At 39.7% G+C, this 22,087-nt stretch overlaps 1 protein-coding gene across 2 annotated transcripts in view; it reads left to right on the plus strand.

Annotated features, from left to right (window-relative positions):
• Positions 1 to 325: 325 nt before the first annotated feature.
• The window catches only part of EGF (epidermal growth factor), a 97,432-nt gene continuing 75,670 nt past the window's right edge, over positions 326 to 22,087 (plus strand). The window contains exons 1-2 of one of the 2 annotated variants that reach the window (XM_032401007.1): positions 326 to 663; positions 1,514 to 1,994. In XM_032401007.1, the coding sequence (XP_032256898.1) occupies positions 1,868 to 1,994 (127 nt within the window). In that variant the 5' untranslated portion in view covers positions 326 to 663; positions 1,514 to 1,867. Of the gene's footprint in view, positions 664 to 1,431; positions 1,995 to 22,087 lie in introns of those variants that run through there. The other variant, XM_032401006.1, reaches the window with a different exon arrangement.

Here is a 22,087-nt window from a genome sequence, read left to right on the forward strand (position 1 = left end):
ATTCTACATCCAAATAGAATATAGTTGTGGATTACTTCATATCTGTGCTCATGTCATTCCTCCTCCTCTCCACTAATCCAGCCTGATGCTTGACTGTCCTTCTAATTGTTGTCCTAACACTGACTATGCATTTTGCTGAAGGGGAAGCTTAACAAGGTTAGTAACTTAGTGCAGGTTATTGGTAGGACACTCATTCCGAGTCTCAAGTCCAAGTGAGTCCAGAAAGCAATGGAATATTCCATATGTCCCCCCACGTGACTTCTGCTGCCCGCCAGGGTCTGCTTCTCTTGTGAGAAATCAGAGCTGTCTGGCAGAGGCCGGCTAAAATCAGAGAAATCCTGACTTTAGCCGTTTCAGAAAGCAACCCGGTATCTGAGGAATGATGAGGACATAATTAAATTTGACTGAAAGGCTTGGAGTTCTTCCCATTCTCTGCCAGAATGGGTGTTCACTAGTGTGACTGTTGTTTTTGTGACTATCGCTTTATCTACATTTTGACTAGCACTTGGAACACTACCTCTGGGCAACTTAAATGAAAGCTTGTTTTCCAGGATGAAGTAAACTGACAGAAATTTCCATTGTTCTCAAATCTGGTGTAAATGGTTTGCCTGAGCTGGATATTTCTGGGTGCATTCCTGACAAAATAACTGAGACAACTAATGGGTATGTCAAGCTTTTATGTTCTATCCCTGAGAGGTGAAAAGAGAGCCTAAGTTGTCTGGGAAGGAACAGCGGTCAGCTCTGCTAGATTTCCAGTGCTTCCCAGATTTTGCACTGTTAGCTTATTTTTTCCAACGTGGCTCTGTAATAACAACCCACTCCTTTCCTTGCACTCCTGGCCCCTCATGATGTTTTATTATGCTCATGCTGAAAGAAAAGGTGTCTGTGCATACTGTATCTCTTCATTTGGCTTCAGGGATTTCCCTTTGATTTGGAAAGAATAATCTTCCAAATTCCGCTATAAAATATACAGGAGAAAATAAAAAAGATAAAGCTCCAGGAATGTGCACTGGTGTTGACATTTTGTTCTAATATTGCTCACGTGAATGATCAATTACTCCAAGTCTGAATTATCAGGCACTGTTTTTCACTATTGATTTGTACTGCACAGTTTAACTTTGTTTCCATCCTTCCCTGTATTAAAACATAGCCACTCTTCAGCAGGTACCCCCTAGACACCAGGAGCAACTCCACAGCCCCCTAATTGCTCTCTCCCTGGTTCTGCCCAGAATATTTATGGTGAGTCGCCAGTTATCTCCTCCCTGGCAGCCGTCCCCGCTTTCCTGCAGCGAGCAATTGACCACACTCACATTTGCAAACAGAGGCTCACTCAAGTGTCACTAAAGGAGAGAGGAGGTGGAGCCAAAAGGGCTTTGAAAAGGAAAGGAAGTCATTCTACTTTTCAAAAAGAGAAACTGTTTGGGGAGGAATCCTATCTCTGTATTTCTTCTTTCAGCCTCATCAAGGGTCGCGGTCGGAACTTTCCATCACTTTCCCTTTTTCCTCTCTCTAGCCGTGGCCTACACCACTCTGCCTGTTGCCGCAAAAGTCAGCGGCAGAACTCTACAAGTCAGTGGCCGTGAAACTGCGAAATTTGTCATACGGGTGTCAGGTATTTCTTACTGACTTCCCAAGAACTTCGATAAAGAAATCTTTCCCGAGGGTCCCTTTCTGGCTGCAGGCCACTGTCTTGAGTTGAAGGAGGACGAGCTGGAGGACTACAGCAAAAAAGCAGAGTGAAAGATGCCCCAGGGCTGCCCGCCAACCCAGGGGGGACACGCTTGGGGTCCGACGTAACCACTCTGCCCCGGCTATGCTCAAGCAAAGTCAAGTTATTTTCTGTTGAAAGCTCAAGCCCATCAAGATTATGCTGCTCTTCCTAATCATTCTGATGCCGGTAGTTTTTAAATGTAGTTTTGCTAGTCTCTCAGTCCTGGAACAATGGAACTGTCCTGGAGGCTCTCCCCCAGGAAAGAGGAATTCTACTTGTGTGGGTAAGTAATCTCATTAAAAGGAATTCACATCCTCCCAGAAACTGCCTTCATATACCTGTTCATTCCGTTTTGTATACTTGGGCATTTTTTTTCTGATTTGCCTTTGGGTGGGTACATTTGTGTAATTTTTGTTTTCTAATGCATGTATATTTTCTTCCTGGCTGTTAGAGGAAATCTGCTACCGACTATAAAAATTCACGGCTCTCAAACTGTTCTTGCGTGTGTGAGTGAATATGTCTCATGTATAAGTAACTGAACATTTCTTTTCATGCAAACTTCTGTCTTTACTCTGACAGGAGTAACTACTCACTTAGCTGGTCAGCTTTATGTTGGAAGCTGGGGAAACAGGAGTTTTTTGGGAAACTGTTTCTATATAAGCTATAAAGAAAAAATCCTTCTTTCTGATAACTTTGTATAAGAACTCAGAAGTTGCTAAAACACCAGAGGACTATGGGAAGGAAATAGGGAATAAATGTGATTCTATCATTTTGAAAGCTAAGTTTCAAGTTAAACTTCCTCTCCTCTCTCCCCTCTCCTGCTGTTTCTGGAGCTCTGAGGGCAACTTCAGTTTTTGAGTAACAGGTGCATTGAAACTTTGAGCACTGCTAAGAATGACAGTATGCCACACCCCTTCCATATTAAATGGGTTTTTCATCAAGGAGAAATGGGACTTTTACCACATGCAAAGAATCATCTTGTTTAAGGACTTCACCTGAAAAGCATCTCTCTCTCTCTCTCCACCCTCCCGCCTCCTCTTCCCCCTTCCCTTCTTCCCTTCTGTCCCCTCCTCCACTCCTCCTCTCTCCATCTTCCTTTTCTCTCTCTCTCTCCCTCTCTTACTGTTGATTTGGTTTGTTTACTTCTTGGGTGTGTCTCCAACCTGTTGCTCAAACAAGACAGCCATTTCTACTGATTAGAGGGCATAAACTCCCCTGACATACCTTTTCTGTCGTCCTGACCTTCTGAAAAGGGGTATGGATCCCAAAAAGAGGTAGAGGGAGGGAAACACGGTAAAGTTTCCAGAAGAGAAACCTCTGGAAGACAGCACAAAATCATGGGAATAGAGAGAACAATTCTGAGTCAAACTGCTGACTTTGGGCTCCTGCCCTGGCTCTCCCATGAAGGAAGTTCCGAATAAGGAAGTCAGGTGCTCTTGCTCAGAATCTCAGGACTCTGTCTCCAGGCAGTTCTCATTGTAACAAATGAGCAGAACCCTAGGGTACTGGAAGGAAGGACAGAATTCTAGTGACCTCTATGTCTCTGGCACCTAGAACATTTCTGCTTTTATAATATGTACTCTATAAATTCTTCCTAAATGAATGAGAAGTCTCTCCCTGGCCCGCTAATCACATTGTCCTAGAGAATAGCTACGAAAAGGGGGTGACAAAAGACGAAATGACCCCACGAGCTTGTTACTCAGCTGTTGGAGCAGAAGTAAAAGCTTTTGGACAGTTATGTTAAGTGGACTGGAGCCTCTCTGGGGTGGGAGAATTTTCTGAGAGTAGTTGGCAAATGACCAGAGACAGGCTCTGCCATCTGCATGGGATGTGAGGGGAGATGGTAGGAGCCAGTCAAGAAGCAGAACCTGAGAGAGGAAAAAAAAAAAATGACAGAAGTGAACTGCTACACATAGCTTTAGAGTCTCAGGGAACAAACGGATTCCTGCTTGCAAAGGAGCCTCCGCCTTGTGCTTCTCGCTGCCCCTGCTGGTGGCTCAGAGGCGCCTTCACTGAGACTAGTTGCACCAAATAAACCTGAAGCCCAGGCTAGAGACGGTAGGTGAAGTGGGACTGTGTCACAGAGTGAAAGGTTTTAGAAGCAAACACACCTCCTTTCAAATCCATTCTACCTACTTAATACTTGAATAATACTGGAATATTGCTGGGAAATAATAAGACCCCATTTCAGCATTGTTGTGGGGATCACATGAGATAACACATAAAATGCACCTAGCATAGAGGCTTGCAGATGGTGCTCAGTAAATATCCCCTTGGCTCCTCCACGTCTTGGCTAAAACCCTTTGATCAGATCATACCAGACAGTGCCTTATTTGAACAGTGACATGGCACAGACCCCACAGAGTGTAGAATGTCTGGATGCCACTTTGTGACTCTGCCTCTGCTCCCTCGTTCCTTGCAAGTCACGGGTTTAAACCCCCTACTTTACACTCCACGTCTCATGTTAGCTGATAACTGCCTGGGTCACATCCTGGCCCCCCTGCGTTTCAGAGGATAGTATTTCTCCTCTCTAAATAGGTAGAGTGCTATCATTGATTTTTCTCCCAATTAAATTCTACTCGCCTTTTTACTTGCCCTTGGCATTGACCATCTCTGGCCAGCAGGAAGAATGCTTTGTGGTTGGACAAGATTCAGGTTACTTTACGCCAGGTTGTCATTCATGTGACTGCTAGCCAGGTAAACCACTTGATAACACAGAACTGGGTTTTCTTCTCATTTCCTACCACCCCCACCACCCTTCCTTTTTTTTTTTTTTTTTTAAATTGCGTGAGTATTTTATTAGCCTCTATTTGAGCTAGAGTAGGTGAGGGGAGCGCAATAAGGAAAACTGCTTGGCAAGGGGCTTCTGAACTTCCAAGCCTATTTGCCCTGGAGGAGAAAAATGAGCTGAAAAAAGGAACTTTTCCTGTTTGCCATGTGTACCTGTATTATTTATTTGAGCTTTCTTAGTAAATAAAGGGTGAGGAAGAAGTACAAGCTAACCCTGAGACAGCTGACTGCAGGAGGGATCCTGGGGCACTAAGTTAGCCAACCGGGGAGATCACTCAGTAAACAGTGAAATCCCTGATTTCAGCACTGACTACGGCTTGGTCAGCCTCCCAGTCATGCGCAAAGCGGAGTAATTCCAGGATCAGAATCTTGTTTGTTTTTTCAGCCAAGGTTATGCAAAAGTTTGGTTTTTTTTAATCTAACTGCAAAGAAATTATAGAAATGATCTTTTATGCATACCATGGGAGTGAAACCCCCCCCTCAAGTACGCAGTGGTTTGTGGTCTTTGAGGGGTTGTCGAGCTTAGCGGTAAAAAGCTTAAGTTTTGGAGACAGACCTGGGTTCAAATCCCAGTTCTGCTGCTTGTGAATCCTGTCTCATTTTCCTTAGTGCAAAACAGAGATAATTACCCCCTCGGGATTGTTGTTGTCAGGATGATGTTAATGTATTTGTTTTCAATGCTGGCCACACATTACAATCGCCAATGTCTAGGTTACCACCCTGGTCCATCTGGGTCAGAGTCTCTTCTGGGGGTGAAATCCAGGCATCATTTTCTTTGTTATTCTCCTTTGGCAATTCTAACAGGCATAATGGGCAGCCTCGGTTCAGGACCACTAAATTAATACATAAGAAGTGCATAAAACAGAGCCTGGCATATAATTAGCTCTCAATAAGTCTTAACTGCTATTAATATTTTTATTGTTGTTAACATTATTTTTATTGGTGGTAATAGTAGTAGTATTTTATAAATGTGGCTTGGTTTCTTCTACAATAATTGAATTTTTTTTTTTTTTTACACACAGAAAAATGCCACATTGAAAAACTTGAGGATAGTTTTACCACATTAAAAAATGTAGTCAAAATAATTTCAGCATCTATAACTTGTATTTTTGTAATCAGAAGAAATGTTTATTAAAAATACAAAAACATATTAAACTGACTTGAGTCAGTGTTCATGCAGACCTGCAATTCCAATGTTAGCCTTTCTGTGATATCAACTGATAAAAAATTGCACTAAGCACAAATTAAAACTGCTTGCTAGATTTCTTACCAGTAGTAATTTTATTTTAATAACAATAACAAAAACAAGCCACTTGAAAATGATTATTTAAATTTCTTGCATATTTTTTCCTTATATTTGGAACCAGTTTCTCTAAGATTTTTAAAGCGGTTGAGGTCATATAAAAAAATAATAAAATAATTCTTTAAATGAATTTACATTTTTGAACAAGTTGGGGTTGTCCAAATATTTGACATTCAATTTAGAAGTTGGAAGGTGGGAATTCTTTGCCTTTGTTCAGAAGAGAACAGCTAGTTGTTTCCCATTAAAAGTAAATGGACTAGTAATTTGGCTCACATAAATTCAGAATCTTGCTTTACCATCTACAAATTTGCCTTCATGAAAATCCATTTGAGATAATTTCTTGTTTAGTATGAATGGTTGTTTTCTTTTCTTTTTTAAAGATTTTATTTATTTATTTGACAGGGGGGTGTGGGGGAGAGAGAGAAGCAGACTCCCCGCAGAACAGGGAGCCCGATGCGGGGCTCCATCCCAGGACCGTGGGATCATGACCTGAGCCGAAGGCAGACGCTTAACTGACTGAGCCACCAGGCACCCCTCTTTTTTTTTTTTTTTTTTTTTTAACATCAGTAGTCTCCAAACTCCATCCCGTTGAGCAAACAAAATGTGGGCACATGCTCTCAGGATGTGTTTCTTTGTCAGTTCCTTACATGCTATCGATACTACAATGATGAACATTACACAACACATAATATTTCCCATATTTCCTTTCCACACAATAGTGAATCTTCATACAGACTCTAAGTAGTACACATCCTACTTGGGAGAGACTGTTCTAGAGAAGTCATAAAATGATGGAACAAATGCTTTAGCTTCCACCTAAGTATGAAGAGATAAACAAAAGGATTGCTAATTTTTTTTTTTCAAGTAAAGGGGACTGATTCATAGTGAATGACTGTTCTCAGAGTGTATAAGAGAAGAAATAAAAATGTCCTGTGCTTCCATCCTGGGTTAGGGGGGAACCCAGTGTCTCCCTCCTTTATCTTGGAGGGTTCCTGGGCATGGGGACAGTGATGATTAATAATCAATAATTCAGTCCTTGCACTGAATTATTGATCTACTCTGTGCCTCCCTTCCCTCATGTGCTGTCTCTTTCCCACAGTCCATCACCTCACACTGGACACCACCCTGTTATATTTCTCATATATGAACCATGAGGGTACAGATTCTAACTGAAGGCTTTGGGCAAAAACTTCTAGCCACATCCTGATCCAGCACATCAGACACTTAAAATATTTTTCATTCTTGTTCTTAAAAAGTAAGCAATTGTTCTCTGGCAAAGTCTTACCAGCCATCTCTCTTTCTTGGCATTAGCCTTCCACTGCGGTAGCTGGCCCCCCTTTCTCCCTGGGTTGTGTTATCTGTACCTAGCCCTCTTCCCTTAATCTATTAAGGAAATCAATTAAGGCCTTCTTAGTCTATTTCAAATGACCTATGCAGAACATTTTATTTATTTATTTTATTTATATTTCCAGTATAGTTAACATACAGTGTTATATCAGTTTTAGGTCTACCATATAGTGATTCAACAATTCTGTACATTACTTAGTGCTCATCATGATAAGTGTACTCTTAATCCCCATCACCTATTTCACCCATCCCCCCACCACCTCCCCTCTGGTAGCCATAGGTTTGTTCTCTGTAGTTAAGAGTCTGCTTTTTTGTCTCTATTTTTCTTTGTTCATTTGTTTTGAATTCATATAATATTTGTCTTTCTCTGACTGACTTATTTCACTTAGGACTATACTGTCTAGATCCATCCCTGTTGTTGCAAATGGTAAGATTTCATTCTTTTATATGGCTGAGTAATATTCCATAGAATGTGTATATATGTGTGTGTGTGTGTGTGTGTGTGTGTATACACACACACACCCCTTCTTTATCCATTCATCTGTCAATGAACACTTGGGTTGCTTCCTAATTTGGCTATTATAAATAATGCTGCAGTAAACATAGTGGTTCATGTATCCCTTTGAATTAGTGTTTTGTATTCTTTGGGTAAATACCCAGTAGTGGAAATACTGGATCATAGGGTAGTTCTCTTTTTAACCCTTTGAGGAACCTCCATACTGTTTTCCACAGTGGCTGCACCAGTTTGCATTCCCACCAATGGTGCATGAGGGTTCCTTTTTTTCCACATCCTTGCCAACACTTGTTGTTTCTTGTGTTTCTAGTTTTAACCATTTGGACAGGTGTAAGGTGATATCTCCCTGTGGTTTTGATTTGCATTTCTCTGATGATGAGTGATGTTGCACATCTTTTCATGTGTCTGTTGGCCATCTGGATGTCTTCTTTGGAGAAATGTCTGTTCATGTCTTCTGCCCATTTTTATTTGGATTATTTGTGGGTTTTTTTTTAGTGTTGAGTTATGTAATTTCTTTATATATTTTGGATACTAACCCCTTATTGGATATGTCATTTGCAAATATCTTTACCCATTCAGTAGGCTGTCTTTTTGTTTTGTTGATAGTTTCTTTGCTATGCAGAAGCTTTTTCTTTTGATGTAGTCCCAATAATTTATTTTTGCTTTTGTTTCCCTTGCCCCAGGAGACATATGCAAAAAAAATGTTTCTATGGCTGATGTCAGAGAAATTATTGCCTGTGCTCTTTTCTAGGGTTTTTATGGTTTCGGGTCTCACATTTAAGTCTTTGATCCATTTTGAGTTTATTTTTGTTGATGGTGTAAGAAAGTGGCCCAATTTCATTATTTTACATGTAGCTGTCCAGTTTTCCCAGCACCATTTGTTGAAGAGACTGGTTTTTTTTCCCATTGCATGTTCTTGTCTCTTTTGTTGAAGACTGTTGACCATATAACCATGAGTTTATTTCTGGGCTCTCTATTCTGTTCTGTTGATCCATATGTCTGCTTTTGTGCCAGTACCCCACTGTTTTCATTACTAGAGTTTTGTAGTATATCTTGAAATCTGGGATTGTGATACCTCCAGTTTTGTTGTTCTTTTTCAAGATTGCTTTGGCTATTTGGGGTCTTTTGTGGTTCCATACAAATGTTAGGATTATTCTAGTTCTGTGAAAAATGCTGTTGGTATTTTGATAGGGATTTCATTAAATCTGTATATTGCTTTGGGTTTTAACAATATCTGTTCTTCCTATCCATGAGCATGGACCATCTTTCCATTTGTGTCATCTTCAATTTCTTTCATCAATGTTCTATAGTTTTCATAGGACAGGTCTTTTACCTCCTTCATTAAGTTTATTCCTAGGTGTTTTATTCTTTCTGGTATGATTGTAAATGGGATTGTTTTCTTAATTTCCCTTTCTGCTGCTTCATTATTAGTGTATAGAAATGCAATGGATTTCTGTATATTGACTTTATATCTTGTGACCTTTGAATTCACTTATCAGTTCTAGGACATTTTTGGTGGAGTCTTTAAGGTTTTCTGTATAGAGTATCATGTCATCAGCAAATAGTGAAAGTATTACTTCTTCCTTACCAATCTGGATGACTTTTATTTATTTTTTTGCCTGATTGCTGTGATTAGGATTTTTAGTACTCTGTTGAATAAAAATCTTATAACTTCTGTCTTTTTGTGGTGTTGGTTGTTATTTCTCCTCTCTCATTTCTGATTTTGTTTGAATCATCTCCCCCTCTCTCTCTCCTTTTTTTTTAATGAGTCTGGCTAGAGGCTTATCAATTTTGTTGATTTTTTCAAAGAACTATCTCCTGGTTTCATTGATCAGTTCTATTGGTTTTTTTTAGGTCTTTTTTGTTTATTTTTGTTCTAATCTTTATAATTTCCTTCTTCCTGGTTTTGGGTTTTGTTTGTTCTTTTTCTAGCTCCTTTAGGTGTAAGATTAGGTTGTTTGTTTGAAATTTTTCTTGCTTCTTGAGGTAGGTCTGTATTGCTATAATCTTCCCTCTTGGACCAGCTTTAGCTGCATTCCAAAGATTTTTTTTTTTTTTTTAAGATTTTATTTATTTATTTGACAGAGAGAGACACAGTGAGAGAGGGAACACAAGCACGGGGAGTGGGAGAGGGAGAAGCAGGCTTCCCGCAGAGCAGGGAGCGTGATGCAGGGCTTGATCCCAGGACCCTGGGATCACAACCCGAGCTGAAGACAGACGCTTAATGACTGAGCCACCCAGGTGCCCCCCAAAGAATTTTTTAAAAGATTTATTTATTTATTTTGAAAGAGAGGGAGGGAGTGCACATGAGCATGCATGAGCCGGGGGAGGGGCAGAAGGAGAGTGAGAGGGAGAGAATCTCAAGCAGACTCCCTGCTGAGTACAGAGCTGGATATGGGGCTCGGTCTCACAGCCCTGAGATCATGACCTGAACCTAAATTGAGTGAGACACTTAACCAACTGAGCCATCCAGGTTCTCCTTCATCCCAAAGATTTTGGACCATTGTGTTTTTATTTTTATTTGTTCCATGTATTTTTTGATTGCTTTGTTTTGAAATAGGCAGGCTGGATCCAAGAACCCGGAGGGGGTCCCACAGGATCAGCCAAGAGGGTCCTTGGGTATATGCAAGACAGAAATCAAACTTGAGCTAGGAGGGAATGAGAGCAGAGTTTATTGAAGATATAGAGAGAATGCAGGTACAGACAGAGGCTGGGAGATTGCAAAAGGAAAAGAGAGTGTCTCATCTTTGCTTGGGGTCTGGGGTTTTTACTGAGGATTGTGGTCTGGTGTACGTGTCCTTCCAGGCATCCAGGAGCTAGTCAGATCAAGGACAAGAGCTCAGGTGTCTTCCATAAGTCACTTGGAGCCTGGGGGTCTCGGCGTCTAGATGTCTAACCCCGGTGGTCTGGAATATGCACAGGATGGCCTCACCCAGTCATTCTTGCCCAGTCTTCCCTTAGATGTTATCTATTGTGCTGGAAGACTCTAAAGAAATCATTAACTCCTTGTCCCTTACAAGGAAGACATACATTATTTGTACTATGAGGCATGTGTAAAGCGGGGGTACAGGTCCTAGCAAGAATAGAAGCAGGAAAGGGGCAAAAAGCAGATTTTTATGGAGCCCTTTAGTTTTCCTATCTCACTTTGATGCTGGAATGTATTGAAACTTCAGTTGTTTTAGCCGAGTACTAGGCAGAAACTTTTGCTCTCATCACCTCTTGACCTTCCTTCTAAGCCTGGAGTCTGAATTGGTGTGCACGTCTGTTTTTACTTTATGACCTTGATTTTCTGAGTCTCCCAAGCCTGGCTAACCATGCTAATGTCTCTGTGTCTGGGTTTCCCAAGTATTTCCCAGGATACTGAGTACGCTGGAATTTGTGTGAGTGTGAAGGCATTTGAGAGCCAGCAGACCCCTGTGACAGTGACTCATGGTTTACATTGATTTATTTGCAAGCCCCCTCCCAGTGACAGGATAGAAAAAGGCCTCTCAGAGGAAAGCACTACCTTCTTCCCTCCATTCAGAACAGCCTATCAAGGGCTATAGATCAGCTTTGTGTGGGTACCTGGGTTTCATTCATGAGGTGGTTCTTTTTGTGGGTGGATGGTTGCTAGGATACAGATAGTCCGAACAATATCATGGCAGCTGCCTTGTTCTTCAGCACATGGTATGGCAGTTGAGAAATATTTTATTTTATTCATTTCAATACTTTTCTGGTTAAAATTTCAAAAGCTTGAAGAAGGATCTTTCTTCTGTAGATTCCATCCTTGTATAAACAGATCGATGATAGAGGATCAATCAAATTTGACACTATATAGCTGCTGACACCAATCCTGTGTATTATGGGCCCTTCCCTTATGAGGTTTAAAAACAGGCGCAGAGACAGAAGCTACCAGGAATCTTCTGGTGTTTTTCTCCCTCCCTCTGAAGCATACAGTTATTCTGTTTCCTGTAGAATTTTCTTTCTTTTTTTTTTTTTTTTTAAAGATTTTATTTATTCATTTGAGACACAGAGAGAGAGAGAGAGAGAGCGCACGACAGGGAGAGAGGCAGAGGGAGAGGGAGAAGCAAGCTCCCCGCTGAACCAGGAGCCCAATGCGGGGCTCGATCCTAGGACCCTGGGAACATGACCTGAGCTGAAGGCAGACGCTTAACCATCTGAGCCACCCAGGTGCCCCTCCTGTAGAATTTTCAACAGAAAGGAATTTAACCTCTCCTTGGTCTGCAGGGAGACTGCAAAGGTTACTGTCATTAACGTTAATTTGCCCAGTATGTGGAAATGTAAATCTTTTAGATTCAAGCGACATTGTTGAGAATTTTAAAAGCTCTAAGTGGATCCAAAAGTTTATTGTATTTTGGAAAACAAATTTGAAAAAATCAACTGAAAGTTTTATGTCTTGGTTATCCTAATGAATCATGACTAACAATTTCATCTAAGAAGAAAAAAAGGTCCATAAGAAAAATTTTCATCTAAAATTTCATCGTATTTAAAAAGCACCCAACAATGCTCAAGAAAGGATGATAGGTGACTGTCTTTTCTTTTTTTTTTATTATGTTATGTGATTTTATTTATTTATTTCAGAGAGAAAGAGTGAGAGAGAGCATAAGCAGGGGGAGGGGCAGAGGGTGAAGGAGAAGCAGGCCCCCGCTGAACAGGCAGCCCGATGTGGGGCTCGATACCAGGACCTTGGGATCATGACCTGAGCTGAAGGCAGATGCTTAACCGACTGAGCCACCCAGGTGCTCCTACTGTCTTTCAATATTGATATATTATCTTCTGGAAAAGAAAGCCAAAAAGAAGAACACTGTTCATGGATATCCCTCTTTAACATAAACACATCAATGCACATGAAATGACCAGGTTTTATTACATCCAACAGAGAGGATGAAATGTCATTTTGAAACAAAGGACACATTTTAAGCAGAGTGAATTGTGGTTGGTACATTACCCAAGTAGGTTGATCTTGTCACCGGAAAAAGTGGGGCAGTTGCAGACAGGTGGTTCTGGTGTCACCTTGCTTGTTGTCTTATTTTGCATGAAAGTACATGTAATTAGTTGATGAATTTTCTAGACTTCCTCCAGAGGGTCGAGCATGTGTCACGGCAGGCGTGGGCATTGTTTGTTTTAGGTTATTGTTTTATTTCCTTTTGTAGAGCGCATAGTGACACATTATTAATTTGATATTTGAAGTTTAGAGAAGCAGAAAGAAGAAAACATTTTACAGAAAATAGGTGTTAAGGTGAATAGCATTTATTTATGAATTTACCACAAGCTCAGGCTTCTTTACAAAATGCCCCAAACAAGGAAACTATTGAATTCTATAAGACCAGCAGGATAGGAATTGAATTGTTAATGTTAGATTAGAAAGACCTGGAAGATCATTTAGCCCAACCGTCTCCTGTTACTGATGAGAAGTTGAGATCCAGAGAGGTGAAGTAACTCATTGGGATCCTGTAATACTTTGAACTCAGGACTGTGGACTCATAAAATCTACCATGTACATGCCACCTCCTGTGACTGATGTTTGAAAGCCCACCAATGTAATGATTAGTTCTTCCTACCAAAAAGTATTAATAATATTAAGTTGGTTTAGGTTAAGTCTCTTAAATTATCTAGTGGTTTATCTTTAAATCACCTTGAAAGAAGGACTAAGATTTCCTTTTATATAAATTATACCAGCAAATTAATTCAAATCAATTAAACAAATATTTATTCAATATTAGTTATGTGTTTGGATGGACAGTGGTGACATCACTGATCCAAATGCCCAGGATCTCCTGGGGGGACAGTGGGGTTCCCAGCTCAGAGAGCCAGGTGTGGAGCGGGCTGCAGTTTACCTGATGACTTATAGACCATATTAGTTGGATTTACCAAAACTAATTTTGACAAAATCCAACAAGTGGCTTAAAAACCTTCCTGCAAAGGAACTAAAGATTGCAGACAACGCTACTAATTCAAACTCAAGAGAATAATGATGGAAGGACAGAAGGACCCTTCTCTCTTTCCTAGAATAAGCTCTTTCTTGGTTTCATAAGAGACGAAAACAATGTAAGTCTCTTTAGACTTGACAAAAAATAAGAAATAAAAGAGAAAAATTAACAAGAAGACAGCCTGAAAAGTGGATTTATGTTTATTAATGTTAGCGATGAACCACACAACAAGTGTAAAATTTGCCTTGAAATGTTAGCTAATGGTGATATGAAGCCTTCAGGACAAGCATGATATTTTAAAATGAGTATCCAGCAATGTGAAACGACTTTTTCTGATTTTTACAATTGTGTTCAAAGTTTGGGTATATAAGACTATAGTTACTAAGCTTAATGATAAAAAGTTAGAAGTCTCTTGAGATTTCTGACATTACAGCAAAAATAGACAAGCCTCTTACTATTAGTGAAATACGTATTTCCCCTGCTTCCTGCTGTGGTAGAACACAGCTAAAATAATACATGGAAAACCGCATAACAACAGATTAAAATGTGTTCTTTTGTCAGCACTGTTGAAAACTTCACAGAAAGCATTACTGAAATTTTGAAGAAAAAGTATTATAAAAATTACACAGTTGAGTATAAGTAAAGGTGTTTCTAATATATCTTGGCTTATGGTATTTTCCAGAAAGTAATAGTCAACGCTTAAATGACTACTCCATCTCCATTTAAAGATGATGAAACTGTGGGGTGCCTGGGTGGCTCAGTTGGTTAAGCGACTGCCTTCGGCTCAGGTCATGATCCTGGAGTCCCAGGATTGAGTCCCACATCGGGCTCCCTGCTCAGCATGGAGTCTGCTTCTCCCTCTGACCCTCCTCCCTCTCATGCTCTCTGTTTCTCATTCTCTCTCTCGCAAATAAATAAAATCTTAAAAAAAAAAAAAGATGACAAAACTGATACACAGAGAGGTTAGGTAATGAGCTAAAGGGTCGCACAGCTAATAAGTAATAAGTAGTGGAGCCAGGAAATACTCAACAGTGATCTTAGCCACTCTTTGTGCATTTGTCTTTGTTTCAACAATGAAATGCACAAAGAACTAACATTTCTCTGTTTCAACAATGAAATGCACAAAGAACAGATACTTTTTCATTAACCAATAAAGGAAAAATGCATCAGAGAAGAAATTTTCTCCATAGTCAATGACTTCTTTATATATTGACAAATGTATTATGAAAAACAAGTAGCATAAGTGTACCAGCGACAATGGAACCACTGCATTTACTGGCACATCAGCAAAAAAGATTCTTAGGTAAGATCATGGCAGGACCTATAGGACAGTCCTTGGCAGTCTCCCAGGGCAGCAGTATTGTCAAGAAATTGAAACTGGAATTGCACAAAGTGCTATGCGACACCACTGATTGTCTTTACTCCTCTAAAACAAGACTAAACTGGGTTCTTTGTGATACTTTATATTGGATGGGGAGTAACTATGAAACTATTCTTCCCACAGGCTTGCCATAGAGCATCCTGAAGCAAAGCACTTAAGAGGCAGTGTTACATAGTTTTCTTTTTAAAAAAAGGATAAGTTTCAATGTTGTTGTTTTTTTACCTTTTCTGTGATTACAAATAGATGTTACTAGTATGCTACTGAAAAAAATAAAACCATAGAAATTTATCCCTTCAAATTGAAGGTGACGTTCTAACAATGAGGAAGTGACTGCTGATTATAAGAAACTTGTGTATGAAAGAGCAGTTTGAAAACAGGTGTTTGGAAAAATCTCCATTGTTATGTGATTAGGTACCTAATGTCAATATGCCACCTATTAAAAATTCTTATGTCTGCACTCAAAAAAACAAAACAAAACAACAAACCTTGTAAACACATTTCTTGGAACTTTAAAAAACTTCTAAATATTTTTGTTCCTTTTAATTGCTAAAAATATAAAATATGACACTTTCTGGTTAGTTTGCACTTACTGGTTGAAATCTAGGAAGATAGAGATTTGCTAGTCTAATTCAATAAAATTTGTGAGTGATTGATATATTTTGTGATTTTTGTGCATATAGCCAGTGAAGCATTTCTTTCATTTGACATAGATATAATTGTGAATGAAATATGGATGGTTTTTTTTGTCTAGGACAGCTATCAAAGTATCAAAACATTGAACTTTAAGCCAATTTTTAAAATTCTTATGTTACATTCAATCTTTTTAGTAAATGCAAACTAACCAGAAGGTATTGCATAGTCTCAATTTTTCACATGCAGAGGGACTTTTGGGGCTGTGGGATATCCCCAGCTGGAAATGCTCAGCAGAGAGTAGGAAATATAGTAGAAAAATAGTGATTTCTGAGTCTTATCACGTGTGTATTTGTGTGTATGTGTGAACATCTGGAAAAACTTTTCTAATGCTGGTGAGTGTATTTTAGTCTGGTAGCAGCAGTCTTTAAATAAAATTGAGCATAATTTACAGTGACAAGATGAGAGATACTTAAACATGCTTATTTGAGATGAGGGATTACCTACAGCACAGGAACCTTATAACAGGATTCACTGTCCTACAAAACTGCATTTTTATGAGTTTTTAAAAAGTTATACTGAGCTGTGGTATTAACCAGGAGATGGATACATAAATTAATGGAATGGACTAGAAAGTCCAGAAATGGACTTGAGCTAATATGGTCATTTGATCTTTGACAAAGGTGCAAAAGCAATTCAATGGAGAAAGGATAGTCTTTTCAACAAATGATGGTGGATCAGTTAGGTATCTATGAGCAAAATAATGAACCTCAACCTAAACCACATACCTTATGCAAAGATTAACTCAAAATGGATCATAGTTCTAAATTTAAGATGTAAAACTATAAAAATTTTAGAAAAAAGCAAAGGAGAAATTTTTGTCTTGGGGTTAACAGTTCTTAGAAATGACACCAAAAGCGTGATCAACAAAAGAGAAAAAAAGTTGATAAATTATACCTCACCAAAATAAAAACTTCTGCTCTGCCAAAGGCAACCTCAAGAGGATGAAAAGACCTGCTACCTGCTGAAGGAAAACGTCTGCAAATCACGTATCTGACAAAGCACTTGTATCCAAAGTATATTTTTAAAAAACCTTTCACATGCGACAATAAGAAAATAAATAACATAGTTAAAAATGGGCAAAGAATTTTTTAAAATTTTATTTTATTATGTTAGTCACCATACATGACATCATTTGTTTTTAATGTAATGTTCCATGATTCATTGCGTATAACACCCAGTGCTCCATGCAGTACGTGCCCTCCTTAATACCCATCACCAGGCTAACCCATCCCCCTCCCCCCTCCCCTCTAAAACCCTCAGTTTGTTTCTCAGAGTCCATAGTCTCTCATGGTTTGTCTCCCCGTCCGATTTCCCCCCTTCATTTTTCCCTTCCTACTATCTTCTTCTTTTTCTTCTTCTTCTTCTTCTTTTTTTGACATATAATGTATTATTTGTTTCAGAGGTACAGGTCTGTGATTCATCAGTCTTACACAATACACAGTGCTCACCATAGCACACACCCTCCCAATGTCCATCATCCAGCCGCCCCATCCCTCCCACCCCCCACCACTCCAGCAACCCTCAGTTTGTTTCCTGAGATTAAGAGTCTCTTATGCTTTATCTCCCTCTCTGATTTCATCTTGTTTCATTTTTTCCTCCCTTTCCCTATGGTCCTCTGTCTTGTTTCTCAAATTCCTCCTATCAGTGAGATCATATGATACTTGTCTTTCTCTGATTGACTTATTTAGCTTAGCATAATACCCTCTAGTTCCATCCACATCGTCGCAAATGGCAAGATTTTTTTTGATGGCTGCATAATATTCCATTGTATATATATACTACATCTTCTTTATCCATCTGTTGATGGACATCTTGGCTCTTTCCATAGTTTGGTTATTGTGGATGTTGCTGCTATAAACATCGGGGTGCATGTACCCCTTCGGATCACTGCATTTGTATCTTAGGGGTAAATACCCAGTAGTGCAATTGCTGGGTCATAGGGTAGCTCTATTTTTAACTTTTTGAGGAACCTCCATCCTGTTTTCCAGAGTGGCTGCACCAGCTTGCATTCAAAAATGGGCAAAGGATTTAAGCAGATATTTCACCAAAGAGAATATAAGTATGCTAATTAAGTTCATGTAAAGATGCTCAACATTATTAATTGCTATAGACTGAATGTGGCCTATGTTTATGTTTTAATTTCTGGAACTTGTGAATGTTACCTTATATGGCAAAAGGGACTCTGCAAATGTGATTCTGAGATGGGGTGGATATCCTGGACTATTTAGGTGGGTCCTAAATATAGTCATCAGGGTCCTTATAAGAGGGAGGCAAGAACATGAAAGGAGGAAGGAGGCAGTGGAAGTGGAGAGATATTTGAAGAGTCTGCACCACTGGCTTTAAACATGGTGAAGGAGTACATTAGATATAGGGAATACATATATATGGGATGCAATATATTATAAAATTAGAGATGCAGTTATCCAGGTGATGTAATTGTAGGAATCCATTTAAAGGGACCCACTTTTTAAACTCTTTTTAAATTATTATTATATAAGTTTCAGGTGTATAGCTTTATAATTTGACATCTGTATACAATGAAAAGTGATCACCACCACAAGTCTAGTTACCATCCGTCACACATGGTTGACCCCCTTCCCCTCTAGTAATCACTAGTCTGTTCTCTGTGTTTATAAGTTTGTTTTATTTTATCCATCCCTCCCTCCTCCCTCCTTCCCTCTTTCCCTCCCTCCCTCCTTCCTCTCTCTCTCTTTCTCCCTTCCTTCTTTCCTTCCTTCCTTCCTTTCAGATTCCACATAGGAGTAAGATCATATTGTGTTTGCCTTTCTCTGTCTGACTTTTTTGCTTAGCACAATACCCTCTAGGTCCATCTATGCTGTCACAAATGGCAAGACTTTACTTTTTGTGGCTGAGTAATATTCCGTTCTGTATATCTATGTACCATATCTTTATTCATTCATATATTGATGGACACTCCATTTGTTTTCTTGTATTGGCTAGTGTAAATAATGCTACAGTGAACATAGGGGTGTATATATCTTTTGAACTAGTGTTTTTATATTATTTAGATAAATATCCAGAAATGGAATAGCTGGTTCATATAGTAGTTCTAATCTAAATTTTTTGAGGAATCTGCATACTGGTTTTTGTAGTGACTGCACCAATTTACAATCCCAACAGTGTATGAAGTTTCCCTTTTCTTCATATCCTCACCAACACTTGTTACACTTGTTATTCCTTGTCTTTTTGATAATAGCTATTCTGACAGGTGTGAGGGGTTATCTCATGGTTTCGATTTGCATTTCCCTAGTACAATTAGTGACGTTGAGCATATTTTCATGTGTCTGTTGGCCATCTCCTTTGGAGAAATGTCGACTCAGATTCTCTCCCCACTTTTAAATAGGGTTGGATTTTTGTTGTTGAGTTGTAGGAGTTTTCTATTATTTTGCATATTTACATCTTATCAGACACATGGTTTGCAAATATCTTCTCCCATTCAGTAGGTTGCCTTATCAATTGATGATGTTTTCCTGTGCTGTGCAGAAACTTTTATTTAGGGGTGCCTGGGTGGCTCAGTCATTAAGTGCCTGCCTTCGGCTCAGGTCATGATCTCAGGGTCCTGGGATTGAGCTCTGCATCGGGATCCCTGATCCGCGGGAAGCCTTCTTCTACCTCTCCCACTCCCCCTGCTTGTGTTCCCTCTCTCGCTGTCTCTCTATCAAATAAATAAATAAAATCTTAAAAAAAAAGAAGCTTTTATTTGATATAGTCCCATTTGTTTATTTTTGCTTTTGTTACTCTTGCCTTTGGAGTCAGATCCACAAAGACAGCACTTAGACCAATGTCAAAGAGCTTACCTCTTACATTTTCTTCTGGGAATTTCATGGTTTCAGATCTTCCATCCAAGTCTTTAATCTATTTTGAATTAATTTTTGTGTATGGTATAAATAATAGTATAGTTTCATTCTTTTGCATGTGGCTGTAGCAGTTTTCCCAACACCATTTATTAAAGAGACTGTCCTTTCTCCACTGTATGTTCTTGGCTCCTTTGTTAAAGGGACCCACTTTCTAATCAGTTCCTGGAACGTGAATGCAGAGAATCTGGCCTTAGGGTGAACATACCTAGAGTAGTGTTTCCTGAAGTGGGTTTTTTGACACAGTTGAACTATGAGACACTATCCAGGAAGAATTCCTGTTAAATTCAATTTGAGATAAACATTACAGCATGATGTTTAAAAGCTAGACTCTGTGATCAGAAAGACATGACTTTATTATTTACAAATAACATAAATCTGTTATTTATTGGCCATGTAACTATGGCAAGTTAACTGCTCTAAACTTCAGTTTCTTCTTCTGTACAATGAAAATGCTGAGAGCCCCTACCTCCTAGTGTTACACAATTAATTGAAATAATGCATTCAATGCACTAGTGATAACACCCAAGATGTTGGCTATTACTATTCTGGTGATATTTATCACCTACCTTCTTGGAGCATCAAAAATTGTCATGGCACATTAAAGACTGAGAAGTCCTATTGAAAAAAAAAAAAAAAACAATTTTGCAGAACCTTCTAGTCTCAGTTAGTATCCTGAGAACCTGGGAGTAGACCTCTTAAGCCTGACAATGAGAATTGGGCTAAGGATTAGGTAGGAGATATTTTCTGCTTTAGATGATACATGTCTACCACTGCTCTGGGACTAGATAGGCAAACTTCATTCACATATTCCAGAAAGCAAAATTGAACCCCAGAGCTTGTCTTATAGAATTAAGATTTAAATTCACCTCTCTGGCTCCCATTTCTGGATGTATTATTTCTGGGTCACTTGGTGTCTCTCTCACCTGCCTTGAATGTTGACACTAATGAACAAGCTGAGAATACAGATATGATTGCCCCCAAATTAAATGTGTGCCCTTTCAAGTATGGTAATTAAAAGAAAAACAGATGGAGATGGACTTTTAGAGTGAAATAAAACTTTCTGCACTTCTTAAAACCCAAGTCACCACTGAAGTCAGCCCCTTGAGAGGTAGACTTTTATTAGGGGTTTATGGAAGGAGCAGTGAAAGGAGGTGTCAGGCTTTCTTCCATCAGGTCTGTCAGTTTGTTTATTTTTATTTTATTGTTTTTTAAAGATTTTATTTATTAGAGGGAGAGAGCGCATAAGCAGGGGGAGTGGCAGAGGGAGTGGGAGAAGCAGGCTCCCCTCTGAGCAGGGAGCCCGATGTGGGACTTGATCCCGGGACCCTGGGATCATGACCTGAGCTGAAGGCAGACACTTAACCGACTGAGCCACCCAGGTGCCCCAGTTCTGTCAGTTTAAATATATATTCTTTTTCCATGGTGTTGTTGAATCCTGAAGGTCCAGAGCTCCCTTTTCACTGTCTGTCCTGTGAAACTTCAGTCTGTCTCCAGATTTAGAGCAGGGAACCAGTGGTGGGGAGAGCAGGGTGCCATGCTGGCCCGAGAGAAGACGAGGATTTTCTGTTAATCTGGTTGCAGGACCATTTCTGTGTTCTGTAGTTCCTGTGAATCTTTGCCCCCAGGTAGCTGAAGACCTTTGCTTTCTCTTCTCTCTGACCTCTGTGAGGCCACTCCCACCAGTTCAGAGCCGATGTAGAGGTGCCTCTTGTGAAATACTCTGTTTCTGCTGCCCACTTCAATCAAAACCTGCTTGTCCTAACTGACCTCTGAACCAGTTCTTGGAGTCACTAATAAAAGTCTTCAGCGGGCTCCAAACATCCTGGCCTCCTTTCTTATTTCTGCAGATCCCCTGCTAATCCCCCAGGTTGGGAAGTCAGAGGTTCCGATTGATTTCTGTGACCTGTTTGCTGGCTTTGGGTTTGTATTCCTTAGAAATGATGTTTGATTTTCTATGCACTTCCCTCTTGCTGAATGGCACCCAAAATGAACGGCATAGGTTTTGACACAGGAAAGTTTAGCTGTTCAAATATGCACACCCTGCTGACATTCAAATCCATGGATTGTACCACACACTGATATGTGCAGAGTCTCTGACAAGTCTGAAAACCCTAACTGATTATCATTTCCAGTGGTAGTACAGAATGACTATTCCATCAAGCCTAATTCTCAAAGTCTTTCATTTTTAAAAAAATCGTATTACATTTCAGGTCTACAAATAATTACCCAGGCCCTGATTTATACAAAATGATGCCCGCAGTGTAGAAAAAGGAATGAACAGTGGAAGTGGAATTAAAATCAGTTACATGGGGACGTCTGGGGGGCTCAGTCGGTTGGGTGTCTGCCTTCGGCTCAGGTGATGATACCAGAGTTCTGGGATTGACCCCCCACATTGGGCTCCCTGCTCAGCAGGGAGCCTGCTTCTCCCTCTGCCTCTGCCCCTCCACCCCCCACCGCCCCTCCACTTGCGCTCTCTCTCGCTCACTCTCCCTCTCAAATAAATAAATAAACAAATAAATAAAATCTTTAAAAAGATTTTT

The sequence above is a fragment of the Phoca vitulina genome, unplaced genomic scaffold (assembly GCF_004348235.1).
Source record: "Phoca vitulina isolate PV1807 unplaced genomic scaffold, GSC_HSeal_1.0 scaffold3, whole genome shotgun sequence".
In the NCBI taxonomy this organism is placed as follows: Eukaryota; Metazoa; Chordata; class Mammalia; order Carnivora; family Phocidae; genus Phoca; species Phoca vitulina.